Source organism: Bombina bombina, chromosome 2 (assembly GCF_027579735.1).
Source record: "Bombina bombina isolate aBomBom1 chromosome 2, aBomBom1.pri, whole genome shotgun sequence".
NCBI classification, from domain to species: domain Eukaryota; kingdom Metazoa; phylum Chordata; class Amphibia; order Anura; family Bombinatoridae; genus Bombina; species Bombina bombina.
This window is the reverse complement of record NC_069500.1, coordinates 964,684,203-964,710,508: the sequence shown is the minus strand read 5'-3', so window position 1 is coordinate 964,710,508 and position 26,306 is coordinate 964,684,203. Positions and strand designations below refer to the sequence as shown.

Here is a 26,306-nt window from a genome sequence, read left to right as displayed (position 1 = left end):
TGAAGGATGCAGACTTCTTCCTGTACCACTGCTTGAAGAAGGTGTCTTCCAGAAACTGGCAGTAGGACTGGGAGTTGAGCTTGACTCCATCCTCAACCCGAAAAGGCCCCACAAGCTCATCTTTGATGATACCAGCCCAAACCAGTACTCCACCTCCACCTTGCTGGCGTCTGAGTCGGACTGGAGCTCTCTGCCCTTTACCAATCCAGCCACGGGCCCATCCATCTGGCCCATCAAGACTCACTCTCATTTCATCAGTCCATAAAACCTTAGAAAAATCAGTCTTGAGATATTTCTTGGCCCAGTCTTGACGTTTCAGCTTGTGTGTCTTGTTCAGTGGTGGTCGTCTTTCAGCCTTTCTTACCTTGGCCATGTCTCTGACTATTGCACACCTTGTGCTTTTGGGCACTCCAGTGATGTTGCAAGCTCTGAAATATGGCCAAACTGGTGGCAAGTGGCATCTTGGCAGCTGCACGCTTGACTTTTCTCAGTTCATGGGCAGTTATTTTGCGCCTTGGTTTTTCTACACGCTTCTTGCGACCCTGTTGACTATTTTGAATGAAACGCTTGATTGTTCGATGATCACGCTTCAGAAGCTTTGCAATTTTAAGAGTGCTGCATCCCTCTGCAAGATATCTCACTATTTTTGACTTTTCTGAGCCTGTCAAGTCCTTCTTTTGACCCATTTTGCCAAAGGAAAGGAAGTTGCCTAATAATTATGCACACCTGATATAGGGTGTTGATGTCATTAGATCACACCCCTTCTCATTACAGAGATGCACATCACCTAATATGCTTAATTGGTAGTAGGCTTTCGAGCCTATACAGCTTGGAGTAAGACAACATGCATAAAGAGGATGATGTGGTCAAAATACTAATTTGCCTAATAATTCTGCACTCCCTGTAGTTCTGGCATTTCTGAGGTCGCATGGGTGGAAGGTGAACGAGGAAAAGAGTTCTCTATCCCCTCTCACAAGAGTCTCCTTTCTGGGAACTCTAATAGATTTTGTAGAAATGAGGATTTACCTGACAGAGTCCAGGTTATCAAAACTTCTAAATTCCTGCTGTGTTCTTTATTCCACTTCTCGCCCTTCGGTGGCTCAGTGTATGGAAGTAATCGGCTTAATGGTAGCGGCAATGGACATAGTGCCGTTTGCACGTCTACATCTCAGCCCGCTGCAACTATGCATGCTCAGTCAGTGGAATGGGGATTACACAGATTCGTCCCCTCTACTAAATCTGGATCAAGAGACCAGGGATTCTCTTCTCTGGTGGCTATCTCGGGTCCATCTGTCCAAGGGAATGACCTTTCACGGGCCAGATTGGACAATTGTAACGACAGATGCCAGCCTTCTAGGCTGGGGGACAGTCTGGAACTCCCTGAAGGCTCAGGGATCGTGGACTCAGGAGGAGACACTCCTTCCTATAAACATTCTGGAACTAAGAGCGACATTCAATGCTCTTCAGGCTTGGCCTTAGCTAGCGACAATGAGGTTCATCATATTTCAGTCGGACAACATCACGACTGTGGCTTACATCAACCATCAAGGGGGAACAAGGAGTTCCCTAGCGATGTTAGAAGTCTCAAAGATAATTCGCTGGGCAGAGATTTACTCTTGCCACCTATCAGCTATCCATATCCCAGGTGTAGAGAACTGGGAGGCGGATTTTCTAAGTCGACAGACTTTTCATCCGGGGGAGTGGGAACTCCATCCGGAGGTGTTTGCACAATTGATTCATCATTGGGGCAAACCAGAACTGGATCTCATGACGTCTTGCCAGAACGCCATGCTTCCTTGTTACGGATCCAGGTCCAGGGACCCCAAGGCAACGCTGATAGATGCTCTAGCAGCGCCTTGGTCCTTCAACCTGGCTTATGTGTTTCCACCGTTTCCTCTGCTCCCTCGTCTGATTGCCAAAATCAAGCAGGAGAGAGCATCGGTGATCTTGATAGCGCCTGCGTGGCCACGCAGGACTTGGTATGCAGATCTGGTGGACATGTCATCCTTTCCACCATGGACTCTGCCGCTGAGACAGGACCTTCTACTTCAAGGTCCTTTCAACCATCCAAATCTAATTTCTCTGAGGCTGACTGCCTGGAGATTGAATGCTTGATTTTTTCAAAGCGTGGTTTCTCCGAGTCAGTCATTGATACCTTAATTCAGGCACAAAAGCAGGAAAATCTATCATAAGATATGGCGTAAATATCTTTATTGGTGTGAATCCAAGGGCTACTCATGGAGTAAGGTCAGGATTCCCAGGATATTATCTTTTCTCCAAGAAGGATTGGAGAAAGGATTGTCAGCTAGTTCCTTAAAGGGACAGATTTCTGCGCTATCTATTCTTTTGCACAAGCGTCTGGCGGATGTTCCAGACGTTCAGGCATTTTGTCAGGCTTTAGTTAGAATAAAGCCTGTGTTTAAACCTGTTGCTCCATCTTGGAGCTTAAATTTGGTTCTTAAAGTTCTTCAGGGGGTTCCGTTTGAACCTCTTCATTCCATAGATATCAAACTTTTATCTTGGAAAGTTCTTTTTTTGGTAGCTATTTCCTTGGCTCGTAGAGTTTCCGAGTTATCTGCCTTACAATGTGATTCTCCTTATCTGATCTTCCATGCAGATAAGGTAGTTCTGCGTACCAAACCTGGGTTTTTACCTAAGGGGGTATCTAATAAGAATATCAATCAGGAGATTGTTGTTCCATCATTGTGTCCTAATCCTTCTTCAAAGAAGGAACGTCTATTACACAATCTTGACGTGGTTCATGCTTTAAAGTATTATTTACAAGCTACTAAAGATTTTCGTCAAACATCTGCTTTGTTTGTTGTCTACTCTGGACAGAGGATAGGCCAAAAGGCTTCGGCAACCTCTCTTTCGTTTTGGCTAAGAAGTATAATCCGCTTAGCTTATGAGACTGCTGGCCAGCAGCCTCCTGAAAGGATTACAGCTCATTCTACTAGAGCTGTGGCTTCCACATGGGCCTTTAAAAATGAGGCTTCTGTTGAACAGATTTGCAAGGCGGCGACTTGGCCTTCGCTGCATACCTTTTCAAAATTCTATAAATTTGATACTTTTGCTTCTTCTGAGGCTATTTTTGGGAGAAAGGTTTTACCTTCATCCGTGTACTTTAGCTTTGGTATTGGTATCCCACAAGTAATGGATGATCCGTGGACTGGATACACCTTACAAGAGAAAACATAATTTATGCTTACCTGATAAATTTATTCCTCTTGTGGTGTATCCAGTCCACGGCCCGCCCTGTCATTTTAAGGCAGGTATTTTTTAAATTTTAAACTACAGTCACCACTACACCCTATGGTTTCTCCTTTCTCTGCTTGTCTTCGGTCGAATGACTGGATATGGCAGTTAGGGGAGGAGCTATATAGCAGCTCTGCTGTGGGTGATCCTCTTGCAACTTCCTGTTGGGAAGGAGAATATCCCACAAGTAATAGATGATCCGTGGACTGGATACACCACAAGAGAAATAAATTTATCAGGTAAGCATAAATTATGTTTTTTAGGGGCACTCATTTAGCTATGTAGTTTGTACACTTTTGAACTCTGTAGCCTGGGGACATTTAATATGTGTTTGTTTTGTATGGCTCCTTTTATTTTATAAGGTTCATTTCACTTTTCATTTTTTTGGCGCACATTTTCTTTTTGTTGAGTGAGCATGCGTTGCGTGCATCAGGTTTTTTTCTATGCGCAGGGTTTTTGGCGTGATTTATAGTATATTTAACCGCACTGTTATCAGATTCTTAGTGTGCTCTGTTGTCCCGCATGTTATTTCTTCTTTTTGGTGTTGGGTAAGTTCTTTGTGGCCTTGTTGTTTTTTTATGATGCTTTTTGCTTGGAGAGGGTAAGATTTTCTCTCGCTGAAAGAGCTCTTTTTAGGGGGATATAGCCTTATGGATGCGTTTTCTACTTTTTGTAGTTTTAGCTAATTATGGAGCCTTTTGTGTCTGTCTCTGATACCACTTTAGAAGCTAATTCCTCTGAACACTTTCCTACATATGTGAATTGTGCTTATTGTTAACTTGCTGATGTGTTGCCTCCAGCTCTGCTGTGCAATCCTCGTTTTAATGTTGTTATGCATTCTAATCAGACTAATGCTACTCTTGCTTCTGAAGTTATCTGCCCTCCTACTGTTTGCTCCATACAAGGGAGTTCTACAGATTTTTCTCCAGGAATCAAGTATTTTTTACACTCTTCTGTATCCGAAATGCTGGTGGCTATGCCTCCTTCAAGTAAGTGTAAATTGTCAGTTCATGATTTATTCTCTACTAGCTCTTTGCCTTTCTATTCTGTTGATCTGGAGTCTGTTTCTGATCATGATTCTGAGTCATCCTCTCTTCCATTTCTGGTTGATAATATTCATTCCTTTTTTAAAAGAGGTGTTACGTACTTTAGGTTTTTAAGCTCCTTTGGTATCTGAAGTCAAGTCTGTTAAACATTTGGATTTAATCTTTAAACATACTTCTGAGGTTTTTGCTATCCCTAATGCTGTCTCTTAGATAGTTTTTAGGGATTGGTCTAAGCCCTGGTGGCTCTTTTATTCTTTCAGCTAGGTTTAAGAAAGTTGCTAAGGTGAATGGGATTATATCTACTGTGTCTAGGCATACTACCATACCTTTGGAACATAGTTCTTCTTTTAAGTATCCTGTGGATAGGAAATTTGAATATTTTCATAGGAGGGTTTTCCAGCAAGAAGGTGTTCACTTTAGGCCAGCATTTAGTTTTGTCTGTGTGGCTGCAGCTCTTTTCTGGTCTAGTTGGATATTCTTTATGAACAGTTTTCAGAGGATTTTCTAAACCTTTGAGTCTACTGAAGTCTACCAATGCTTTCATTTTTGAGACAATTATTTCAATAATTTAGTATTAAGAGTAGGTCATTAGCAGTTCTTTCTAGAAGGGCTTTATTTCCTGGTCAGCTGATATTGTTTCCAAATTCAGACTATCTCTCTTTCTTTTCAGGGAAATATGTTGTTTGGTTCTGGGTTAGATTCTTTTTTTTTTCTGTGACAGGAGATAATGTAGCTTTTCTTCCCCAAGTTAAGAAATCAAAGGGCAAATTTAAAGCTCCTAATAATTTTTGTTCCTTTTATCAGAGTAATGAACAAGAATCTTCTTTCTCCTCTCAGAAACAAAGATCTTCTAATTTAACATGGAAGCCTAGTTCAAATTAGAACAGAACTAAAAGAATCCAAGAAACCTACTCCCTCATCCAAGTTAGCATGAAGGTGCGGCCCTCAATCCAGATTTTCTGTTAAGGGAAGGTTACACCTTTCTCATGAGGTTTGGTTCCAGTATGTCCAGGATCCCTGGGTTTTCAATATAGTTTCTCAGGGTTATTAAATCGGGTTCAGGGTGAGGCCTTTCAGAGGGAGGTTTCTTCTGTCTCATGTTCTTTAAGGCTCCTTTTAAAGCAGAGTCTTCTTTCAGTCCGTTAGAGATCTGGAATCCATGGGAGTCTTTGTTCCAGTTCTGATTTTGCAGCAGGGGTTTCAGTCCAGTTTTTAAAGCCCCAAACAAGTTTTTTCAGGGTTCCTACTTTCAAGATGGGAACTATTCTGTCCTGCCTTTTGTGCGGCAAAGTCAGTTTCTGTCCACAATAGATTTTAAGGATGCCTACCTTCATGTTCCTACTCACAAGAATATTCTAAGGTTTACAATCCTGGACAGACTTTTTAAGTTTGTTGCTTATCCATTTGGTCTGGCTACTGCTCTCAGAATATTTTCAAAGTTCTGGATACTCTCTTGTCTGTAATTAAAAAAAAAAAAAAAGCCCATAGTTTTCTTACCTAGTCGATATCTTGGTACAGGCTCCATTTTTTCATTTAGCAATATCTCACACCAACAGTTATTTTCTTCAGCAGCATGGTTGGAGAATCAATTTTCCAAAGAGTTATCTTGTTCTCCAGTCCAGATTCATTTTTCTGGGTATTCAGATAGACTCAGAGGTTGAAGTTGATTTAAGCTTGTTTAAATCTTCAGTCTTTTCTGTGTCCTTCAGTAGCTCTTTGTATGGAAGTTTTAGGCCTAATAATATCTCTTCAGTTTTGTATTCTTCAGCAATGGTGCAGGAATCTTACTCGGCTTCTCAGAGGATTTATTTGTATCTCAAGACAGGACAGTCCCTGTCTTGGTTACTGGATCATCAGTCCATTATTCAGTGGGCTTCTTTTGTTCATCCTGTTTTGACTGTGATCACGACAGATGCAAGTTATTCAGGCTGGGGTGCAGTCTGAGGGTCTCAGAGAGAAAAGGGAATTTGGTCTCCTCAGGAGGCAAGGTTACCAATAAATATGTTAGAATGCGGTACAATTTTCTAAGCTGTTCAGGGTTGGCCCCTGTTGGAAAGGGAGTCTCTTCTGCGTTTTCAGTCAGACAATGCTACAGCAGTGGCATATATCAATCATTAAGGGGGACTCACAGTTCCTTAGCCATGAGGCAAGTACCTTGGTTTCTTTCCTAGGCAGAGGACAATTGTTGTCTAATCTCTGCAGTTTATTTTCTAGAGGTGACTAACTGGGAAGCAGATTTTCTCAGTCATCGGTCCCTGCAGGGAATGCTCTCTTTATCTGGATGTTTTATATTAGTTTGTGATTCTTTGCGGTCTCACAGAGAGAGATCTGATGGCTTCTCTGTTGATAATTTAACTTCTCAGGTTTTTTTTGCAAAGTACAGGGATCATCAGGCAAAATTTGTGGATGCTCTTATAGCTCCTTGGTTGTTTAATTTAGCCTATAACTATTTCTCCTTTGGTTCTTTTTCCAAAGGCACTTGCTAGGATCAGGCAGGATAGTTCATCTGTTATTTTATTTGTTCCCGGGTTGGCCTTGCAAAATCTGGTTTGTGGATTTAATTCAGATATCCAGTTGGCCTCTTCCTCTGCGTCTAGATCTTCTATCTCAAGGTCTGTTCTTTCATCAGAATCTCAAGTTTCTAAGCTTGATGGTTTTGAGACTAAACAGTTATTTCTTAGACAGAGAGGTTTCTTCTATTTCTGTAGTTGAGTCTATGTTTTAGGCTTGTTAACCTGTGATCAGGAAGATTTTCTATAAGGTTTGGCAGGCATTTATTTCCTGTATGGGTGTGTGTATGGGTTATGCTTTTTCCTAGTTTTCTTATAGAAATCCTAGGATTCTGTATTTTCTTCAGGTTTGTTTGGATTTATCCACCAGTTCTTTTAAGGGTCAATTTTCGACTCTTTCTGTTTTTGTTTCACATGAAGATTGTTAATCTTCTTGTCATTTTATGTTTTTTTCCTGGCTTTAGTTAAGATTAATAGTTGTCATTAAAGGGACAGTATACACTCATTTTCATATAACTGCATGTAATAGACATTACTATAAAGAATACGATGCACAGATACTGATCTAAAAATCCAGTATAAAACGGTTTAAAAACTTACTTAGAAGCTCTCAGTTTAACTCTGTTGAAAAGGTAGCTGGAAAGCCCACTGCAAGTGGAAAATAAGACACACAACCCCCCCCCCTTCTTTTGCATATGAAAAGACCCTTTACACAAACAGGAGCAAGCTGGAGAAGGTAGCTGACGGTATTCTCATAAAACTTTGGGGCTTGGGTAGGAGTCTGAAAATCAGAGCAATGTTATTTAAAAATAAGCAAAACTATACATATATACTTTTGCTTTGGAAAATGTTTGTTTCTTTTAGCATTTTTTTCTGTTAAGAGAGTTTCTGAGTTCTCCACTCTTTATTGTGTCTCTTCTCATCTTTTTTTCATCAAGATGAGGCATTTTTGTGGACAGTTTTTATTTTATTTTTGTCTAAAGTGGTGTCTTTGGACAATATATGTTGGAAATGGTTGTTCCTTCTTTTTGTCTTAAGATTTCTATGGAATTCTTCATAATTTGACTTTGTAGTTTTTTCTCCAGGCTGTATAGGATTTCAATAATACTTAAATCTGTTTGTTCTTTTTCTCTGGTTCTAGAAAAGGACACGTTAGCTACGCCTTTGTCTTTGGCTTCTTAGTTCAAGCATTTTTTTGTTTCATAAGACTTTTTTTTGGATGTGTGTCAGTCTCGTCCTAAATGGATTACTGCCTTTTCTCCAGGTCAGTTGCTTCATTTTGGGCTTTTTAGAATGATCCTTCTTTTGACTAAACTTTCTATATGGTCTTCTTTTGCATTTTTATTCTTTATTTTTCCATTCTGAATGTTTTTTCACTTTTCCAAAGCAGCCTTTGGTGGGAAGTCCTTCAGGCAGTAACATTTTTCTATATGCCATGCTTGTCCTACCCTCAATACTCGTGGACTTCACTGCTTAGGTATTAGTGTCCCAGGACTAATGTATCATGTACTTTCACCACCTGAATGAAAGAAAACATAATTTGTGCTTACCTGATAAATTTATTTATTTCATGGTAGTGAGAGTCCATGGGACACCACCCTGTTATTTTTTCTAAAAGTTTTTGCACCTCTTTTTTTTTCTCCCTGCTTCTTTTTTTGCTCTTTACCTACCTTTCTTGCTTGGCTATATGTCCGACTGATGAGGGGTTTTATAGAGATTTGAGGGTTTGTGAATCTTTGCCTCCTCCTAGTGGACAGGAAGAGTAATTCCCAGGCGTAATGTATTATGGACTCTCACCACCATGAAAGAAATGAATTTATCAGGTAAGCATAATTTATGCTTTTATTATAGTGTATGAGAAATGGAACTTAAAAATGGTAGCAAATATTATTATTTTGATAGATATTTTATTTTTCAGACATAGAGAACATTTTTAATGGTGTTGCTGCTTAGTAATTCTTATGTTTCCCTTGCTTTATTTTTCTTTCCTATAGGATGTAATTAGAACCATTGTTGCCAGTGGTGGCATCAACCACTTAGTCACTATGGCAACCAGCGAACATGTAATAATGCAAAATGAAGCACTTGTTGCTTTGGGATTAATAGCGGCATTAGAATTACGTGAGTATATTGATGGATATTTTTCTTTTTATATGTGGACAAAGATACTATAGAACATTATTCTGCTGTGTTCTATAATTAACTTTTATGTTATATTAAATTATTTTGTGTGGATCTGAGAATTTCATATACGTTTTCTATCAAAATACTCAGTTCTGTTTTTTACAAAATACTGTCAAAATTACGTGTGGAAAAAAAAAGGAATAATACACTCAATACCCCCATTTTTTTTTTCATAGTGAAATATCCAAAAAGGATGAGGCAGTTATAAATGTTATAATATTTGGGTGCTACTATCCCTTTTTCAAGCTAATTTAAAAAATGATGTATAGATATGTCTATTGCCCCATTAAAAAGCCTTCTTGTTATTGCGTATCATAAATAAACCAATCATATCATAAGCTTAAACCCTTCAATGAGCTATAGCTCGTCATGCTTATCACAACCTGGAGTCCTTTTCGTCATGCAGGGGGATCGCTGATCAAACGCAAGTTTTTGTCAATCCCCTAATAAAATGTATTTTCTAGTAGACAAGTCCCTCTCTTAAAAAATATATTTTAATTTCTTTTATACAGGTGGTGAGAGTCCACAAACCATTACTCATGGGAATTAATCTTTTCTACCACTAGAAGGGGGCAAATATTCCCAAACCTCAACAGCTCTATAAAACCCCTCACACATACCTCAGTCTTTACTTTGCCTCCGCTGGAGGTGGTTAAAGAATGAAGATGTGCATATGATTCTTCAGAGAAAGGGGTTTTTAGTCTATGTTGAGGCCTGGTTTCCCCCGCAGACTACAGTGCTTATCAGAAGGATGTAATTGGGGTATGGTTTATGATTCTTTGTTTCACCTCATGGAAAAATTTTCATAAAACCTCTATAATCGGTCGCATGGACGTGTCTTTTGCCTCTCTTTATGGATCTACAATATACTCCTTTTCCATAACCTCTGCTGATATGTTTCAGTGCTTCAGTACTGGTTTGGCTGTCTGCTACTTGATTGCTAGTGGACAAGTGTCTATCTTTATTTTAATGCTTATACACTCATATAGCTGTGTTATGGGCATTTTATTATCATAAAAAGTTTTTCTATATGCGTTGTTTATATGTGGCTCTGGGGCAGTTCCTTTTTCTTCTTAAACGGTTAGAGTCCACAGCTGCATTCATTACTTTTGGGAATTCAGAACCTGGCCACCATTAGGAGGCAAAGACACCCCAGCCAAAGGCTTCAAATACCTCCCCCACTTCCCTCATCCCCCAGTAATTCTTTGCCTTTCGTCACAGGAGGTAGGCAGAGAAGTGTCAGAAGTTTGAATATAGTCTCTTATGATGGGTAGTACACTTCGAAATGGCACTGAAGTTTTATTTTATCATGTAAATGTAATGTAACGAGAGAAGGTAATGTCCTAGTGGCACTCCTTTTATCTTAAAATAGGAATCATGGATTAATATCTCCTGAGGGGTGTTATTGAAAAGGAGGGACTTTAATTATTTTTGTTATGTGGTTCTATCTGCTAATGTGTAGTAATACTTAGGCTCATGGCTTCTCGGAACATAACGGCCTTATCAATTGGTGGCCCTCTTCAGATTTGTGCGCCCTTTTTTGTGACTGGCACGGTGCACCTCGTGACCGGGAGCGGTTACGTTGTTTTTCCCTCTTCAGTATGCTGACTGTGTGGCGACAGAGAGAGTCTGCTCGTTGGGTGTCTGGTTCACAGGAGGTGGTGAGTGCCCCAGCCATTGGGGGTGTGAAAAGGGTACCAGTTAGAGTTTGTATTTTTTGTAATCCCAAGATTATGGTGGATTCTGATTTTTTTAGACACGGATGTCTCCGATATGGAGAATGCCTCTTGTGATGAATATGAAATGGCCCAGGTTATCCATGCCCATCAGTTATGTTCCGATTGCCGTTCTAGAGTACTCTCTTCTCCTGAATCAGGGACCTTTGAGCCATCCGCCCCCAAGGATTCCATGTCCTGTAAAGCGCGTGTCCCAGAACCTTCCTTTGCTACGCAGGCATGTGTCCCTATGGCCTTTACTCCTTCTCCAGAAGGTGGCTTGTTTCCTCCAGAGGTTGCGGCACGGTTCCACATGGCCATATCTATGGTGCTGGCTCATTGATATCTCCCAAGTGAAGTATTTTTAAGATACTGTCCGTGTTCTGTTAACCTGGGCCCGCCGGGCGTGGGATCGCCTGATTCAGTTCGGCCTCCTGGGGAAGCATTGGCCTCTGAGGCTTCAGGGGCCACAACCTCGGGGTCGTTTATTGATCCGGCGAGGGATGATTTTGCCTTCTGTTATAGGCTGGCACGTCTTCGTGTCCTACTAAGGCATGTTTTGGCGGTGCTAGAGGATTCCAGTCCTAGTGCGCCGAGAGATCCAAGGCCTTAGATACCGGATGGCAAGCTAGATAGACATTTGGGGATGAAGCTAATCTCCTTGACGTTTCCATTTTTCTTTCTTTTATGTTTCGGTTCTAGTTCTGAGCTTGGGTGAATGGGGCCTCTGATCGGCTGGTCCCGTTGGCGTATCCATTCACCTTGGGTGTTCACCCGCGGGTGCTGCCTTTCTTTTATTTTGAGACGGATAGGTTTTGTTTGATTTGTATTTATTAAGCTCATGGCTGATATAATTTCTGTTTTGGGAACGCTCTTTCTCTGGAACTGATACTTGCGATTTTGTGGTCACGTGGGCACTTCCCCGGAAGTTGTGCACTTTTGAATAGAACAAAGTTATGTTTTCTAGTTCATAGTATCGAACCTTCGGGTCAATTTTTCTTGGACCTTAGACAGTTCTGGAGTGTCCTTGTATCAGGCAGGTACTGGTCGAGTGCTTTCTGCTGTTACTTGGGTGCATGTCATCCTCCTGGTGCTGATTAAATCCTGTTGGATTCTGAATAGTCACTTGGCCTATCGATATGGACTCCGGGCTCGGATCCTACTACGAAGTATGGGGCCTAGTGTGTACATTCAACGCTTCAGGAAGGAAAATTGTAAGCTCCGAACTACGCTGGCCTTCTTCTGGCCATTTGCTTGGGATAAGGGTCGGATTTTTTTCAGACGTCATAGTGGTTCCTAAAGGTACCTGGGGACTCAGAACTGTAGTTTTCCATTCCTTTGAAGTGTGGAGATGTGAATGATCTCCGGTGATCTAGTATTCTGGGTGGTGGACTTTTGCGTTTTCACTTGCGGTTTCTTCCTGATGTTGAGTCCTGTAGCCTAGTTGCATTACTTTTGCGGTGGCGGAGTCTCTTTGCTTCCCATCTTGGGTTGGGTCATCTGCTCTGGAAGTGCGGGCATGTCTTTCTTCCTTTGCTCAGAGTTTTCGTTTGCTCTGGTACGTGGAGTGCAGGGGTCACCCTGCCTTTTCTGCTGGGAGCTGTGAGGCTCCCATCATTATTCCTGTTACAGGGTTTTGGAAGACCGAGCCTGCAAGGATTTCTGGAGATTGTTGCCTTCTCCATATAAGGGTCATACCATTGTCTTCCGACGCTCGGGGGCTATCTTTCAACTTTATTGCAGATCTAGCCTTCGGGCTTGAGGGTAGGAGGTCCGAGGTCATTTACTGACTCTTGCCTTTCTGGGGTCAGGAAAATGACTATTTACCTTCACCAATGTGTGGATTAGGTAGTTATTCCTGTCTACAAGGGCTTACCTTGTGATCCAGGGGTACTGGGTGGCAATTTCTTAAACTAGTCAGGAGTTCTTTTCAGACTCTTGGGTTTGAGGCTGTTGCTAGGTACTTTAAGTCTAAAGACTTTAGCTGGTGGAAGGCTCTATCTTGGGAGCCCTCCTAATCATAGGAGGCAGCTTATGGGTTCCTCAGGAGGTTAGATCTTTCAATCGGTTCAGTTTTTCGAGGACTCTGGCTTAGGACCATGTATCTTGCTTGGGCATGGACGGTTCTGCTTTACCTTAGGGGTTGGTTCTCCTATGTGCCCCTTTGAAGGGGGCAGGGTTTCTGTCTCATGGGAGATTCATATCTGCCTGAGGCTTAAGTTTGAGGTCTCTCTGATGGGTCCCTACTGGTCTTCTGGGACATCTGATGCTTCCTTCTAGACTCCAGTTGTCGTTCCAACTGGGCTGGCGATTTGGCCGAAGGGTCTCGCCTCTATTGGTAGGGTGGTTTCCGTTGCTTTAGTTTATTTTCTTCTCACCTAGGGTGGGGGATGTGTGCTTGCATGCTCTCCTTGATTTGGAGGTACCTCAGTATCTATGACGACCCGTGGGTCCTTGTTTTTTTCTTGCCTTGTAGGGTCCCTTCCTTGCATGGATTCTGGTATTCGGATGCTGGGGGTCAGAGTACACTCTTCCCTTGGGAAGGGTACCTTCTTTATGGAAGACAGCAATGTAGGGGTTCTCGGACCCGAGCACAAAGTTCCTGGCATGAGTCAGGTAACATGTCGGAGTTCTACTCGGGGGTTTTGCGTCCTTGTAGATCCATCCTTTTCTTCCAGAGGTCTGGGACTCTTTTTCTTCGGTCTTTAATTAGCCTTTGGGCTGGGACCATTACCCTGGAGGGAAAGTCTGGGATCGATTTGCTCTATGCAGTATTGATCGTTTACTTTTTTCTTTTTTGAGTCTGTCCTCCCCTTCGATGGAAGGACATTTGATGCCCATTCTCTTCTGGTGGCGCCTGCTGCTGGGTTGGGTCGCTCCTTGGAGCCTGGTATTTTCTAGTCGGGAGCTGTTGTCGAGATTTTTCGGCGCTACTCGGTGGGTTGAGTCCCACAATGGCTTAGGGTCAGCTTTGCTGCCTGAAGGCTGGTCATTGTGAGTTCTTGTTTACAGGTGGCTTTGTGTTCTCTTGGAGAGCTCTTTTTTAGCTGCTGGGACAGTTATCCTGTGTTTGCATGTCTATTTTTGTCTTGCCTAACGATTTTCGACTTGACTATGAAGCAATAGGGAACTCATGGTTTTCTGGAACACCATATGTGGTGTGGTGCTGTGTCAGGGATATGAGGGTGGCCCTTTGGTCATCTTAGTGATGCTTAAAAGAGCATTCACCTCTTTTATGATATGTCCAAGCCCTAATCTAAAACCCACCCCAAAACGAAAAAAATACATCACACAAAATAACAAACAAATTATCAAAAATACTAAAAATTATTCCTATCCTAATACCCATTTAAAAAAAAACACCCCAAAATAAAAAACCTAATCTACCTATTGCCCTGAAAAGGACATTTGTATGGGCATTGCCCTTAAAAGGGCATATAGCTATTTTGCTTTGCCCTGAAAAGGGCATGTAGCTCTTTTACAAAAACCCTAAACTTAATTTTTTTGGGGTGTTTTTTTTTTTTTATTAACCCCGAAGATCCACTCACTGTTTTTGAAGTCCCACTTAAACGATCTTCATCCAGGTGGCGAGAAGTCTTCATCCAGGCGGCATCTTCTTTTTAAGGTTGTTTTTTTGGGGTGTTTTTTTTTATTTTTTAGTTTAGGATTTTGTAAAAGAGCTGCATGCCCTTTTCAGGGCAAAGCAAAAGAGCTATATGCCCTTTTAAGGGCAATGACCATACAAATGCCCTCTTCAGGGCAATGGTTAGCTTAGGTTTTTCTTAGTTTTTTATTTTGGGGGGTTGGTTGGGTGGTGGGTCTTACTGCTGGGGAGGTCTTTGTATTTTTTTTTAAAGATAAAATAGCTGTTTAACTTAGGGCAATGCCCTACAAAAGGCCATTTTAAGGGCTTTTGGTAGTTTATTGTATTATTATTATTATGAGGTATTTGTAGAGCGCTAACCGGTTCCGCAGCGCTATGAACATAGGTGGTATATGAAAACAATTACAGGGATCAAATGGGTCCTGCTGAAAGTTGCACAGTTGTAGTAGGCTCTTATGAAGGTGGATTACAAACAGCTGGGTTCATAGGCTTACATGCTTTGAGGTTTAAGGGGATAGCAGTGGAGATAGGAGAGTTAGTGTAGGTTGTATGCGTCCCTGAATAGTAAAGTCTTCAGTGAGCACTTTAAGCTTTTAAAACTAGGGGAGAGTCTTGTGGAGCGAGGCAGAGAGTTCCATAAGATGGGAGCCAGTCTGGAGAAATCTTGTAAACGGGAATGTGAGGAGGTAACAAGAGAGGAGGAATAGTAGCAGATCATGAGCGGAGAGTATCTGGAGACAATGTCTGAGATGTAGGGGGGAGCATTACAATTGAGGACTTTATAAGTCAGAGTGAGAATTTTGTGTTTAATCCTGGAGGCAAGAGGAAGCCAGTGAAAGGGATTGGCAGAGAGATGCGGCAGATGAAGAGCGACGTGTAAGGAAGATGAGCCTGGCAGAGGCATTCATTATGGATTGTAAAGGAGCTAGGCAGCAGCTAGGGAGACCAGAGAGGATGGAGTTGCAGTAGTCGAGGCGGGAAAGGATGAGAGAGTGGATTAAAATCTTAGTTGTGTCTTGTGTAAGGAAATGTCTGATTTTAGCGATGTTTTTAAGGTGGAAGCGGCAGGCTTTAGCCAAGGACTAATTGTGGGGAGTGAAAGAAAGATCTGAGTCAAGTGTGACCCCAAGACATCGGAGAATGTCTTGGGGTCACATGCATGTGAATTTGGGGTAATGATGAAGTTATCAACAGTTATAGAGACATGGGGTGTGGAGATTTTGGAAGAAGGGGGGAAAATAAGGAGCACAGTTTTGGAGAGATTTAGCTTGAGGTAGTGAGAGGAGATCCAAGATGACATATGAGAGAGACAGTGACACGGGTTAGCAAGGAAGGAAATAGTTCTGGCGCAGAGAGATAGATTTGGGTATCGTCTGCATACAGATGATAGTGAAACCCGTGGGACTTTATTAAGGAACCTAATGAGGATGTGTAGATTGAGAAGAGAAGGGGACCGAGGCCAGAGCCTTGCGGTACCCCAACAGAAAGAGGTAACGGGGCAGAGGATGCCCCAGAGAAGGCTACACTAAAGGTACGGTTAAGACAGATAGGAAGATAACCAAGAGAGAGCTGTGTTGCAGATGCCGAAGGATTGGGGGGTATGGAGCAAAAGAGGGTGGTTGACCGTATCAAAGGCTGCAGACAGATCAAGGAGGATAAGTAGAGAGAAGTGGCCTTTTGATTTTGCTGTAAGTAGGTCGTTGGTAACCTTAACAATTGCTGTCTCTGTTGAGTGAAGGGGGCGAAATCCAGATTGCAGTGGATCAAGGAGGGAGTTTAATGTAAGGAAATGGGATAGACGTGCATATACCAGTTTTTCAAGAAGCTTTGAGGCAAGAGGGAGTAGGGAATTAGGGCGGTAGTTGGATGGGGAGGTTGGATTGAGAGAAGGTTTTTTTGAGGATAGGTGTGACTAATGCATGTTTAAGAGATGTGGGAACTATACCAGTGCTGGGGGAGAGGTTGAAGATGTGTGTGAGTATAGGGGTAAGGGTAGAAGAGAGGGAGGGGAGTAGTTGTGAGGGGATGGGGATCGATGGGACAGGTAGTGAGGTGAGAGGATAGTATAAGGGCAGAAATGTCTTCCTCTGTAACAGGGACAAAAGAGCTAAATTTATGGCTATGTGGGTTTTGGATGATTGTGAACTTTTGAGGGGGTGGGAGACCGGTAGTGTGTTGAGAGCTGATTTAATTTCTGATGGAGTCGATTTTGTTGTTGAAGTAGCTTGCAAAATCTTGAGCTGAGAGAAAAGTTGTGGTGGGGGTGGGCGGAGAAGAGTATTAAATGTGGAGAACAGACGTTTTGGGTTTGAAGAAAGAGTAGAGATAAGAGTGGAGAAGTAACGTTGTTTATATAGATTAAGGGAAGAATAGTAAGAGTTCAAGATTAATTTATAGTGAAGAAAGTCAGCAGAACTCTGAGATTTCTTCCAGTGTCGCTCAGCAGTATGGGAACATCTACTTAGGTACCGTGTCAGGGGAGTACGTCAGGGCTGAGGATGAGTGTATGTTTTCTGAGCTATGGTAGGTGAGGCCAGATTATCAAGGACCGATGTAGGGGTGGAGTTATAGTGGCAGATAGATTCATCAGGACAGGAAAAAGAGGTGATAGAAGAGAGAAGAGGTTCAAGAGAGCTAGCGAGCTGTTGCTGATCTAGTGACTTGATACTAATGTAAAGTTTAGTCTGAGGGGTAGAAGGAGGGAGAGTTGTAGGGAGGGGGGTGATGTTACAAGTGAGGAGGTGGTGGTTAGAAAGAGGAAAAGGTGAGTTTGCAAAGTTTGAGAGAGTGCATTAATAGCTGAAAATCAGATCAAGGTAGTGACCATCTTTGTGAGTGGGCATCAGTCCATTGTGACAGGCCGAAAGAGGAAGTGAGTTGCAGAAGTTGTTTTGCAGAGGAGGCAGTGGGATTATCAACAGGGAGGTTGAAGGCACTGAGAATGAGGGCAGGGGTATCTGAGACAAGAAATTAAGGTAGCCAGGCGGCAAAGTGATCTAGAAATAGAGCTGCGGAGCCAGGGAGTTGGTATATGACTGCAACGCGTAAAGAGAGGGGAGAGAAAAAGCGAATCTTGTGTTTCAAATAAAGAAAATGTGAGGGAAGAGAAGGGCTATATTTGTTGAAAGGTGCAAAGAGAGGAAAGTAAAATACCAACATCACCTCCTTGTCTATTGTCAGACCTAGGAGTGTGGCTGAAGTGGAGACCCCCATGTGACAGTGCAGCAGAGAAAGTAGTGTCTGAAGGAGAGAGCCAGGTTTCTGTGAGAGCCAGTAGATTGAGAGAGTGGGAGATAAAGAAGTCATGGATAGAAGTGAGCTTGTTGCAAACAGAGTGAGAGTTCCAAAGTGCGCAAGGGTAAGGGGGTGGTGGCTTTAGATGTAAGAGGAATGAGATTAGGGTTACCAGAGTTTTGTTTTTGAAGTCTATTGAAGAGTACACATAGGTGTGCAGGGCAAGGAAAATGTGGGGGACCAGGATTAGGGGTGATGTCGCCAGCAGCTAGTATGAGCAAGAGGGAGAGTGACATAAGATGAGATGCAGATTTGCAGTAGTGAGACTGTTTTTGTGATGAGTTGCAAGGGGGAGAGAGAGTCTTTAGGAATGTGTAAAGTTCATGAATACAAAAGTAAGGTGAGGTTAAGAGAGATGGACTAATGAGCAGTGCAGGTGGTGAGGGGTAAGGAGTAATTGAGTAAAGTAGTTTGTTAAACAGACAAAAGGTGGCAAAAAGGATTATGAAGATATTTAGCATGTTTACAAAATAGTCAGGCAGTGTATAAAACTCAGTATAAAAACAGAACTTGCCTTATCCCTTGTCCAATCCTTGTTCAATTCTTGTATAATTCGTTGTGCCTCACTTATAAATGTTCACTGAAGATATGGGAACAGATGATCTTACAATACTGCTACCTATGCCTGTATTGCTAACCCCTGCATTGCTTTCCCCATAGCAGTGTTAAATTTATAGGCCAGAGCATTCAGCTGAATGCAATAAATTAGGTAATGACATGATTAAAGACAGTCAAAGGCCAATTGGGAAAATTTGATTCAGGGTGAGATAAGTTAAAAATAACAGGCTAGCGTTTTTTGTTTATTTTGGGTGGGCTTTTTTATTTTGATAGGGCTATTAGATTAGGTGTAATTCTTTTTTATTTTTGATCATTTTGTTTATTTTTCATAATTTAGTGTTTGTTATTTCTTTCTAATGACACGGTGAGTCCACGGATCATCATAATTACTTTTGGGAATATCACTCCTGGCCTGCAGGAGGAGGCAAAGAGCACCACAGCAAAGCTGTTAAATACCACTCCCCTTACCCACAACCCCCAGTCATTCTCTTTGCTTGTGTCAGTTGCAAGGAAGGGTAAAGTTAGGTGTCTGATTCTTAAATCAAGAGTTTATTTTAAAGCAGAGCAAGTTTGCTCTGATCTTTTCTGGGGTTCAGCCGTAGTCCATGTCAGTCTGTTCAGTAGAGCAGTGGTGGCTATTAAGCATTTGGGAACTTGTGCGGTATAATCCCCACTGTGCCACTCAAACAGTTTGTTGTTGCCCTATCTTGGAAGCCTGATTAAGTTTATTCAGTCTTTTCTTTTTTCCACAGGTCCACGTGAGGGAGGGTGCCCTCTCAAACCAGGTGAGCTGTCCTTCTTCCGGACAGAGGCATATTCAGGTAAGTGCCAAGCTTATTTTTCTTTTATCAGGGAAAATTTGGCACTTCAGCAGTTAAATCTGCAGGGGACGTTATTTTTAACAGTTTAATTTTTTGGGGGTTAGCTTTAAGAATTAAGGGCAGATTTTGCAGGCACTAGGGACGTGAGGAAATCTTTATTAATTATTTATTAATTGATGGGCTCAGTATTTGTCCTTGTATCCGGTTTAGCACACGGACAAGGACTGGATGGCTTATTATTTAGTTATAAGTTTTTATGGGCTCAGCATTTCTTTCTATCCGGTTGATACACGGATTAGGACTGGGTATGTTAGTGCAGTGTTTGTTGCGCACATAGTTTTTCCCTCTGTTTAGCTCTTTTATGTTTTAATGGCCGCCGGGATCACCAAGTACTAAGGAGGCAGGTTTCTTTAGAGGCGGCAAGACTGGTTTTGCGCGCCTTCCAGATTCTGTGTGTTCCGGATTAGTATGGCTTGTTAGCTGCGACTCTGCTTATGCGCAGCAGTTTGGGGATTGTAAACCGGATCGGTTGTTTTACAGTTTGTCTGCGTCTAGCATGGAAGGCACGTCAGCTTCATAGCTAAGGTATAGGGACTGTCTCTTGTTTTTCAGGACGCTGCTCCGTAGTTGAATTATAAAGATTAAAAGAGACAGTATCATTTTTGTGCAGGTTTTTTTCCAGGGGAAATAAATGCAGTTTTTAATTATTATTGATTATATATTTCATTTAATATGTCATGTAGCTTGTGTTTCAGACTCTAGGTGGAACCACCAATTTATTTATTTATTTGTTTTGTTCTTTATGTATTGTAGAACATTGTGTTATAGGGATAAGCTTTTTTGACCCTGAGCCATTATTATTCTGGGTGGATGCTGTTTTAATGGTCACCTGTACAAGATATGTCGCAGCTTCTCATCAAGCGTCCCAACTTTTTTCCGTCCACACATTCCTCTCATGCTCCGTCTGGAGATAACTTGCTAGACATTGCTGCCCAGGTATTCTCTGTGGTATCTGGGGTGCTGTTGGTTTTTCCTGTGCTGCAGGGAAAGTGCATGAGGAAATTTAAAGAATCAGTGAGCAAGGTTTTTGATTCTGTTGTGGCTACTCAAGGTGCTTCCTCTGAGGAGGAAGATTCTTTGATAGCGTCTGAGGGGGAGTCTCAGATTCAGAGTGTGTAAACCTTTCTTCTGCTGCTGAAGTTGTATTCTTAGGTTTTTCACCAGAGCACCTCCGTCTGTTACTTAAGGAGGTTTTGGCTACTTTAGGTGACTCAGTTATGTCTGTTGTAGTTAATCCTACAGTCTAGTAGACTGAACATGTACCTCAATGTTTCCTCCGCTGTGGAGGTATATTCCTGTTCCAGACCGTGCTACAGGGATTTTGCATGGGAGTGGGAGAGACCTGGTTTTTTTCTTTTAATCCATCCCCAATTTTTATGATTTTCCACTTTGGCTAAGGGAATCACTATCCCATAGAGGTTTGCTGTTCCTTTAAGGATCCTATGGATAGGAAGTTGGAGGTATGTTCACCAGGGACTGTTATGGCAGTCTGTCGGTGTGTATTGCTACTGTCACCAGCGCGGAAGCCGACTAGTTTGGCTCGTTGTCTGATTCTGTTTAGACAGATTCTTCTCTTGTTGAAATCCTGGATTAAGGCTCTTAAGTTGGTCAATTTCTTTATCACAGATTTTTCCTTACAGGTCATTTAGTTGGGAGCAAAGTTTTTTGGCTTTGCTGTTTTACACCTTGTTTGGGCCTAGTTTGGCTGAAATTATTTCAGATATTACGGGAGGAAAGGTTTATTCTTTCCCTCAGGATAAGAGAATTAATCAGAAAGGTCGTCAGAGTAATTTTCATTCCTTTCGAATCTTTTCAGGTAAGCCTTCCCTCTCCTCTTCCAAGCAGGTTCAGTCCAAGTCCTCCTGGAAGTCCAATAAGTCTTGGAACAAGGAATCTAAGAAGCCTGTTATTGACTCAAAGTCAGCATGAAGGGTCTGCCCCCGATCCGGGAGCAGATCTTGTAGGGGGCAGACTTTCCTTTCTTTCATGTAATTAGCAAGAGTCCATGAGCTAGTGACGTATGGGATATACATTCCTACCAGGAGGGGCAAAGTTTCCCAAACCTCAAAATGCCTATAAATACACCCCTCACCACACCCACAAATCAGTTTTACAAACTTTGCCTCCCATGGAGGTGGTGAAGTAAGTTTGTGCTAGATTCTACGTTGATATGCGCTTCGCAGCAGGCTGGAGCCCGGTTTTCCTCTCAGTGTGCAGTGAATGTCAGAGGGATGTGAAGAGAGTATTGCCTATTTGAATTCAATGGTCTCCTTCTACGGGATCTATTTCATAGGTTCTCTGTTATCGGTCGTAGAGATTCATCTCTTACCTCCCTTTTCAGATCGACGATATACTCTTATATTCCATTACCTCTACTGATTCTCGTTTCAGTACTGGTTTGGCTTTCTACTACATGTAGATGAGTGTCCTGGGGTAAGTAAGCCTTATTTTTTGTGACACTCTAAGCTATGGTTGGGCACTTTTATATAAAGTTCTAAATATATGTGTTTAAACATTTATTTGCCTTGATTCAGGATGATCAATATTCCTTATTTCAGACAGTCAGTTTCATTATTTGGGATAATGCATATGAATTAAGACATTTTTTCTTACCTTAAAATTGGCTGTTAGGCTCGTGGGGGCTGAAAATGCTTCATTTTATTGCGTCATTCTTGGCGCGGACTTTTTTGGCGCAAAAAATTTCTTTGTCATTTCCGGCGTCATACTTGTCGCCGGAAGTTGTTCATGTTTGCGTCATTTTTTTGACGTTTTGCGCCAAAAATGTCGGCGTCACCGGATGTGGCGTCATTCTTGGCGCCGAAAGCATTTGGGGGCCCAATAATGTGGGCGGCTTTTTTGGCGCCAAAAAATGTGGGCGTCATTTTTGTCTCCACCTTTTTTCTCACATTATTTAAGTCTCAATTTTTATTTGCTTCTGGTTGCTAGAGGCTTGTTCATTGGCATTTTTTCCCATTCCTGAAACTGCCTTTTAAGGAATTTGATAAGATTTTGCTTTATATGTTCTTTTTTCTCTTACATATTGCAAGATGTCTCAGATTGACCGTGGATCAGAAGCTACTTCTGGAAAAACGCTGCCTGATGCTGGTTCCACCAAAGTTAAGTGTATCTGCTGTAAACTTGTGGTATCTGTCCCTCCGGCTGTAGTTTGTGATGAATGTCATGATAAGCTTGCTAATGCAGATAGTATTTCCATTAGTAATATACCATTACCTGTTGCTGTTCCATCAACATATAATACTCAGGATGTTCCTGTTAATATAAGAGATTATGTTTCTAAATCTATTAGGAAGGCTATGTCTGTTATTCCTACTTCCAGTAAACGTAAAAGGTCTTTTAAAACTTCACATTTTTCAGATGAATTTTTAAATGAACATCATCATTCTGATTTGTCTGTTTCTGATGATGATTTTTCTGGTTCAGAGGATTCTGTCTCAGATATTGACACTGATAAATCTTCATATTTATTTAAAATGGAATTTATTCGTTCTTTACTTAAAGAAGTTTTAATCGCATTAGAGATGGAGGAATCTAGTCCTCTTGATACTAAATCTACTAAGCGTTTAAATTTGGTTTTTAAACCTCCTACAGTTATTCCGGAAGTTTTTCCTGTCCCTGATGCTATTTCTGAAGTAATTTCTAGGGAATGGAATAATCTGGGTAATTCATTTACTCCTTCTAAAAGGTTTAAGAAATTGTATCCTGTGCCATCTGACAGATTAGAGTTTTGGGACAAAATCCCTAAAGTTGATGGGGCTATCTCTACTCTCGCTAAACGTACTACTATTCCTACGGCAGATAGTACTTCCTTTAAGGATCCTTTAGATAGGAAAATTGATTCCTTTCAAAGGAAAGCTTATTTATGTTCAGGTAATCTTCTTAGGCCTGCTATTTCTTTGGCTGATGTTGCGGCAGCTTCCACTTTTTGGTTGGAGGCTTTGGCACAACAAGTGTCAGATCATAATACTCATAGCATTGTTAAACTTCTTCAACATGCTAATAACTTTATTTGTGATGCCATCTTTGATATCATTAGAGTTGATGTCAGGTATATGTCTTTAGCTATTTTAGCTAGAAGAGCTTTATGGCTTAAAACTTGGAATGCAGATATGTCTTCTAAGTCAACTTTGCTTTCCCTTTCTTTTCAAGGTAATAAATTGTTTGGTTCCCAGTTGGATTCTATTATTTCAACTGTTACTGGGGGGAAAGGAACTTTTTTACCTCAGGATAAAAAATCTAGAGGTAAATATAGGGCTGCTAATCGTTTTCGTTCCTTTCGTCAGAATAAGGAACAGAAGCCTGATCCTTCCCCTAAAGGAACAGTTTCTGTTTGGAAACCATCTCCAGTCTGGAATAAATCCAAGCCTTTTAGAAAGCAAAAGCCAGCTCCCAAGTCCACATGAAGGTGCGGCCCTCATTCCAGCACAGCTGGTAGGGGGTAGATTACGATTTTTCAAAGAAATTTGGATCAATTCGATTCACAGTCTTTGGATTCAGAACATTGTTTCACAAGGGTACAGAATAGGTTTCAAGGTAATGCCTCCTGCAAGAAGATTTTTTCTTTCTCGCATTCCAATAAATCCAGTGAAGGCTCAAGCATTTCTGAAATGTGTTTCAGATCTAGAGTTGGCTGGAGTAATTGTGCCAGTTCCAGTTCTGGAACAGGGTCTGGGGTTTTACTCCAATCTATTCATTGTACCAAAGAAGGAGAATTCCTTCAGACCAGTTCTGGATTTAAAAATATTGAATCGTTATGTAAGGATACCAACATTCAAAATGGTAACTATAATGACTATCCTGCCTTTTGTTCAGCATGGGCATTATATGTCCACAATAGATTTACAGGATGCATATCTGCATATTCCGATTCATCCAGATCACTATCAGTTTCTAAGATTCTCTTTTTTAGACAAGCATTACTAATTTGTGGCTCTGCCGTTCGGCCTAGCAACAGCTCCAAGGATTTTTTCAAAGTTTCTCGGTGCCCTGCTATCTGTAATCAGAGAACAGGGTATTGTGGTATTTCCTTATTTGGACGATATCTTGGTACTTGCTCAGTCTTCACATTTCTTCAAGAACATGGTTGGAGGATCAATTTACCAAAGAGTTCATTGATTCCTCAGACAAGGGTAACCTTTTTAGGTTTCCAAATAGATTCAGTGTCCATGACTTTGTCTCTGACGGACAAGAGACGTCTAAAATTGGTTTCAGCTTATCGAAACCTTCAGTCTCAATCATTCTCTTCGGTAGCCTTATGCATGGAAATTCTAGGTCTTATGACTGCTGCATCGGACGCGATCCCCTTTGCTCGTTTTCACATGCGACCTCTTCAGCTTTGTATGCTGAACCAGTGGTGCAGGGATTATACAAAGATATCACAGTTAATATCTTTAAATCCGATTGTTCGACACTCTCTGATATGGTGGACAGATCACCATCGTTTAGTTCAAGGGGCTTCTTTTGTTCTTCCAACCTGGACTGTAATCTCAACAGATGCGAGTCTGACAGCTTGGGGAGCTGTATGGGGGTCTCTGACAGCGCAGGGGGTTTGGGAATCTCAGGAGGTGAGATTACCCATCAACATTTTGGAACTCGGTGCGATTTTCAGAGCTCTTCAGTCGTGGCCTCTTCGGAAGAGAGAATCGTTCATTTGTTTCAATGTCACAACCGTGGCATATGTCAATCATCAAGGGGGGACTCACAGTCCTCTGGCTATGAAATAAGTATCTCGGATACTTGCTTGGGCGGAATCCAGCTCCTGTCTAATTTCTGCGGTTCACATCCCAGGTATAGACAATTGGGAAGCGGATTATCTCAGTCGCCAGACGTTACATCCGGGCAAATGGTCTCTTCACCCAGAGGTGTTTCTTCAGATTGTTCAAATCTGGGGTCTTCCAGAAATAGATCTGATGGCCTCTCATCTAAACAAGAACTTCCCAGGTATCTGTCCAGATCCAGGGATCCTCAGGCGGAGGCAGTGGATGCATTGTCACTTCCTTGGAAGTATCATCCTGCCTATATCTTTCCGCCTCTGGTTCTTCTTCCAAGAGTGATCTCCAAGATTCTAAGAGAGCGTTCATTTGTTCTGCTGGTGGCTCCAGCATGGCCTCACAGGTTTTGGTATGCGGATCTTGTTCGGATGGCTACTTGCCAACCTTGGACTCTTCCGTTAAGACCAGACCTTCTTTCTCAAGGTCCTTTTTTCCATCAGGATCTCAAATCATTAAATTTGAAGGTATGGAGATTGAACGCTTGATTCTCAGTCATAGAGGTTTCTCTGACTCTGTAATTAATACTATGTTACAGGCTCGTAAATCTGTGTCTAGGAAGATATATTATCGAGTCTGGAAGACTTACATTTCTTGGTGCTCTTCTCATAAATTTTCCTGGCATTCTTTTAGAATTCCTAGAATTTTACAATTTCTTCAGGATGGTCTGGATAAAGGTTTGTCTGCAAGTTCTTTGAAAGGACAAATTTCTGCTCTTTCTGTGTTGTTTCACAGAAAGATTGCTAATCTTCCTGATATTCATTGTTTTGTACAGGCTTTGGTTCGTATAAAACCTGCCATTAAGTCAATCTCTCCTCCTTGGAGTTTGAATTAGGTTCTGGGGGCTTTACAAGCTCCTCCATTTGAACCTATGCATTCTCTGGACATTAAATTACTTTCTTGGAAAGTTCTGTTCCTTTTGGCCATCTCTTCTGCTAGAAGAGTTTCAGAGTTATCTGCTCTTTCTTGTGAATCTCCTTTTCTGATTTTTCATCAGGATAAGGCGGTGTTGCGGACTTCATTTAAATTTTTACCTAAAGTTGTGAACTCTAACAACATTAGTAGAGAAATTGTGGTTCCTTCATTGTGTCCTAATCCTAAGAATTCTAAGGAAAGATCGTTGCATTCTTTGGATGTAGTTAGAGCTTTGAAATATTATGTTGAAGCTACTAAAGATTTCCGAAAGACTTCTAGTTTATTTGTTATCTTTTCCGGTTCCAGGAAAGGTCAGAAGGCCTCTGCCTTTTCTTTGGCATCTTGGTTAAAATCTTTGATTCATCATGCTTATGTCGAGTCGGATAAAACTCAGCCTCAAAGGATTACAGCTCATTTTACTAGGTCAGTTTCTACTTCCTGGGCGTTTAGGAATGAAGCTTCGGTTGATCAGATTTGCAAAGCAGCCACTTGGTCTTCTTTGCATACTTTTACTAAATTCTACCATTTTGATGTGTTTTCTTCTTCTGAAGCAGTTTT

General features: G+C 41.6%; 1 protein-coding gene across 3 annotated transcripts in view; it reads left to right on the top strand.

Annotated features, from left to right (window-relative positions):
- Nucleotides 1-26,306, top strand: part of RAP1GDS1 (Rap1 GTPase-GDP dissociation stimulator 1) — a 488,321-nt gene that overhangs the window by 411,075 nt on the left and 50,940 nt on the right. For all 3 annotated transcript variants that reach the window (XM_053703455.1, XM_053703456.1, XM_053703457.1), the window contains one exon: nt 8,806-8,932. In XM_053703455.1, the coding sequence (XP_053559430.1) occupies nt 8,806-8,932 (127 nt within the window). The remainder of the gene's footprint in view (nt 1-8,805; nt 8,933-26,306) is intronic.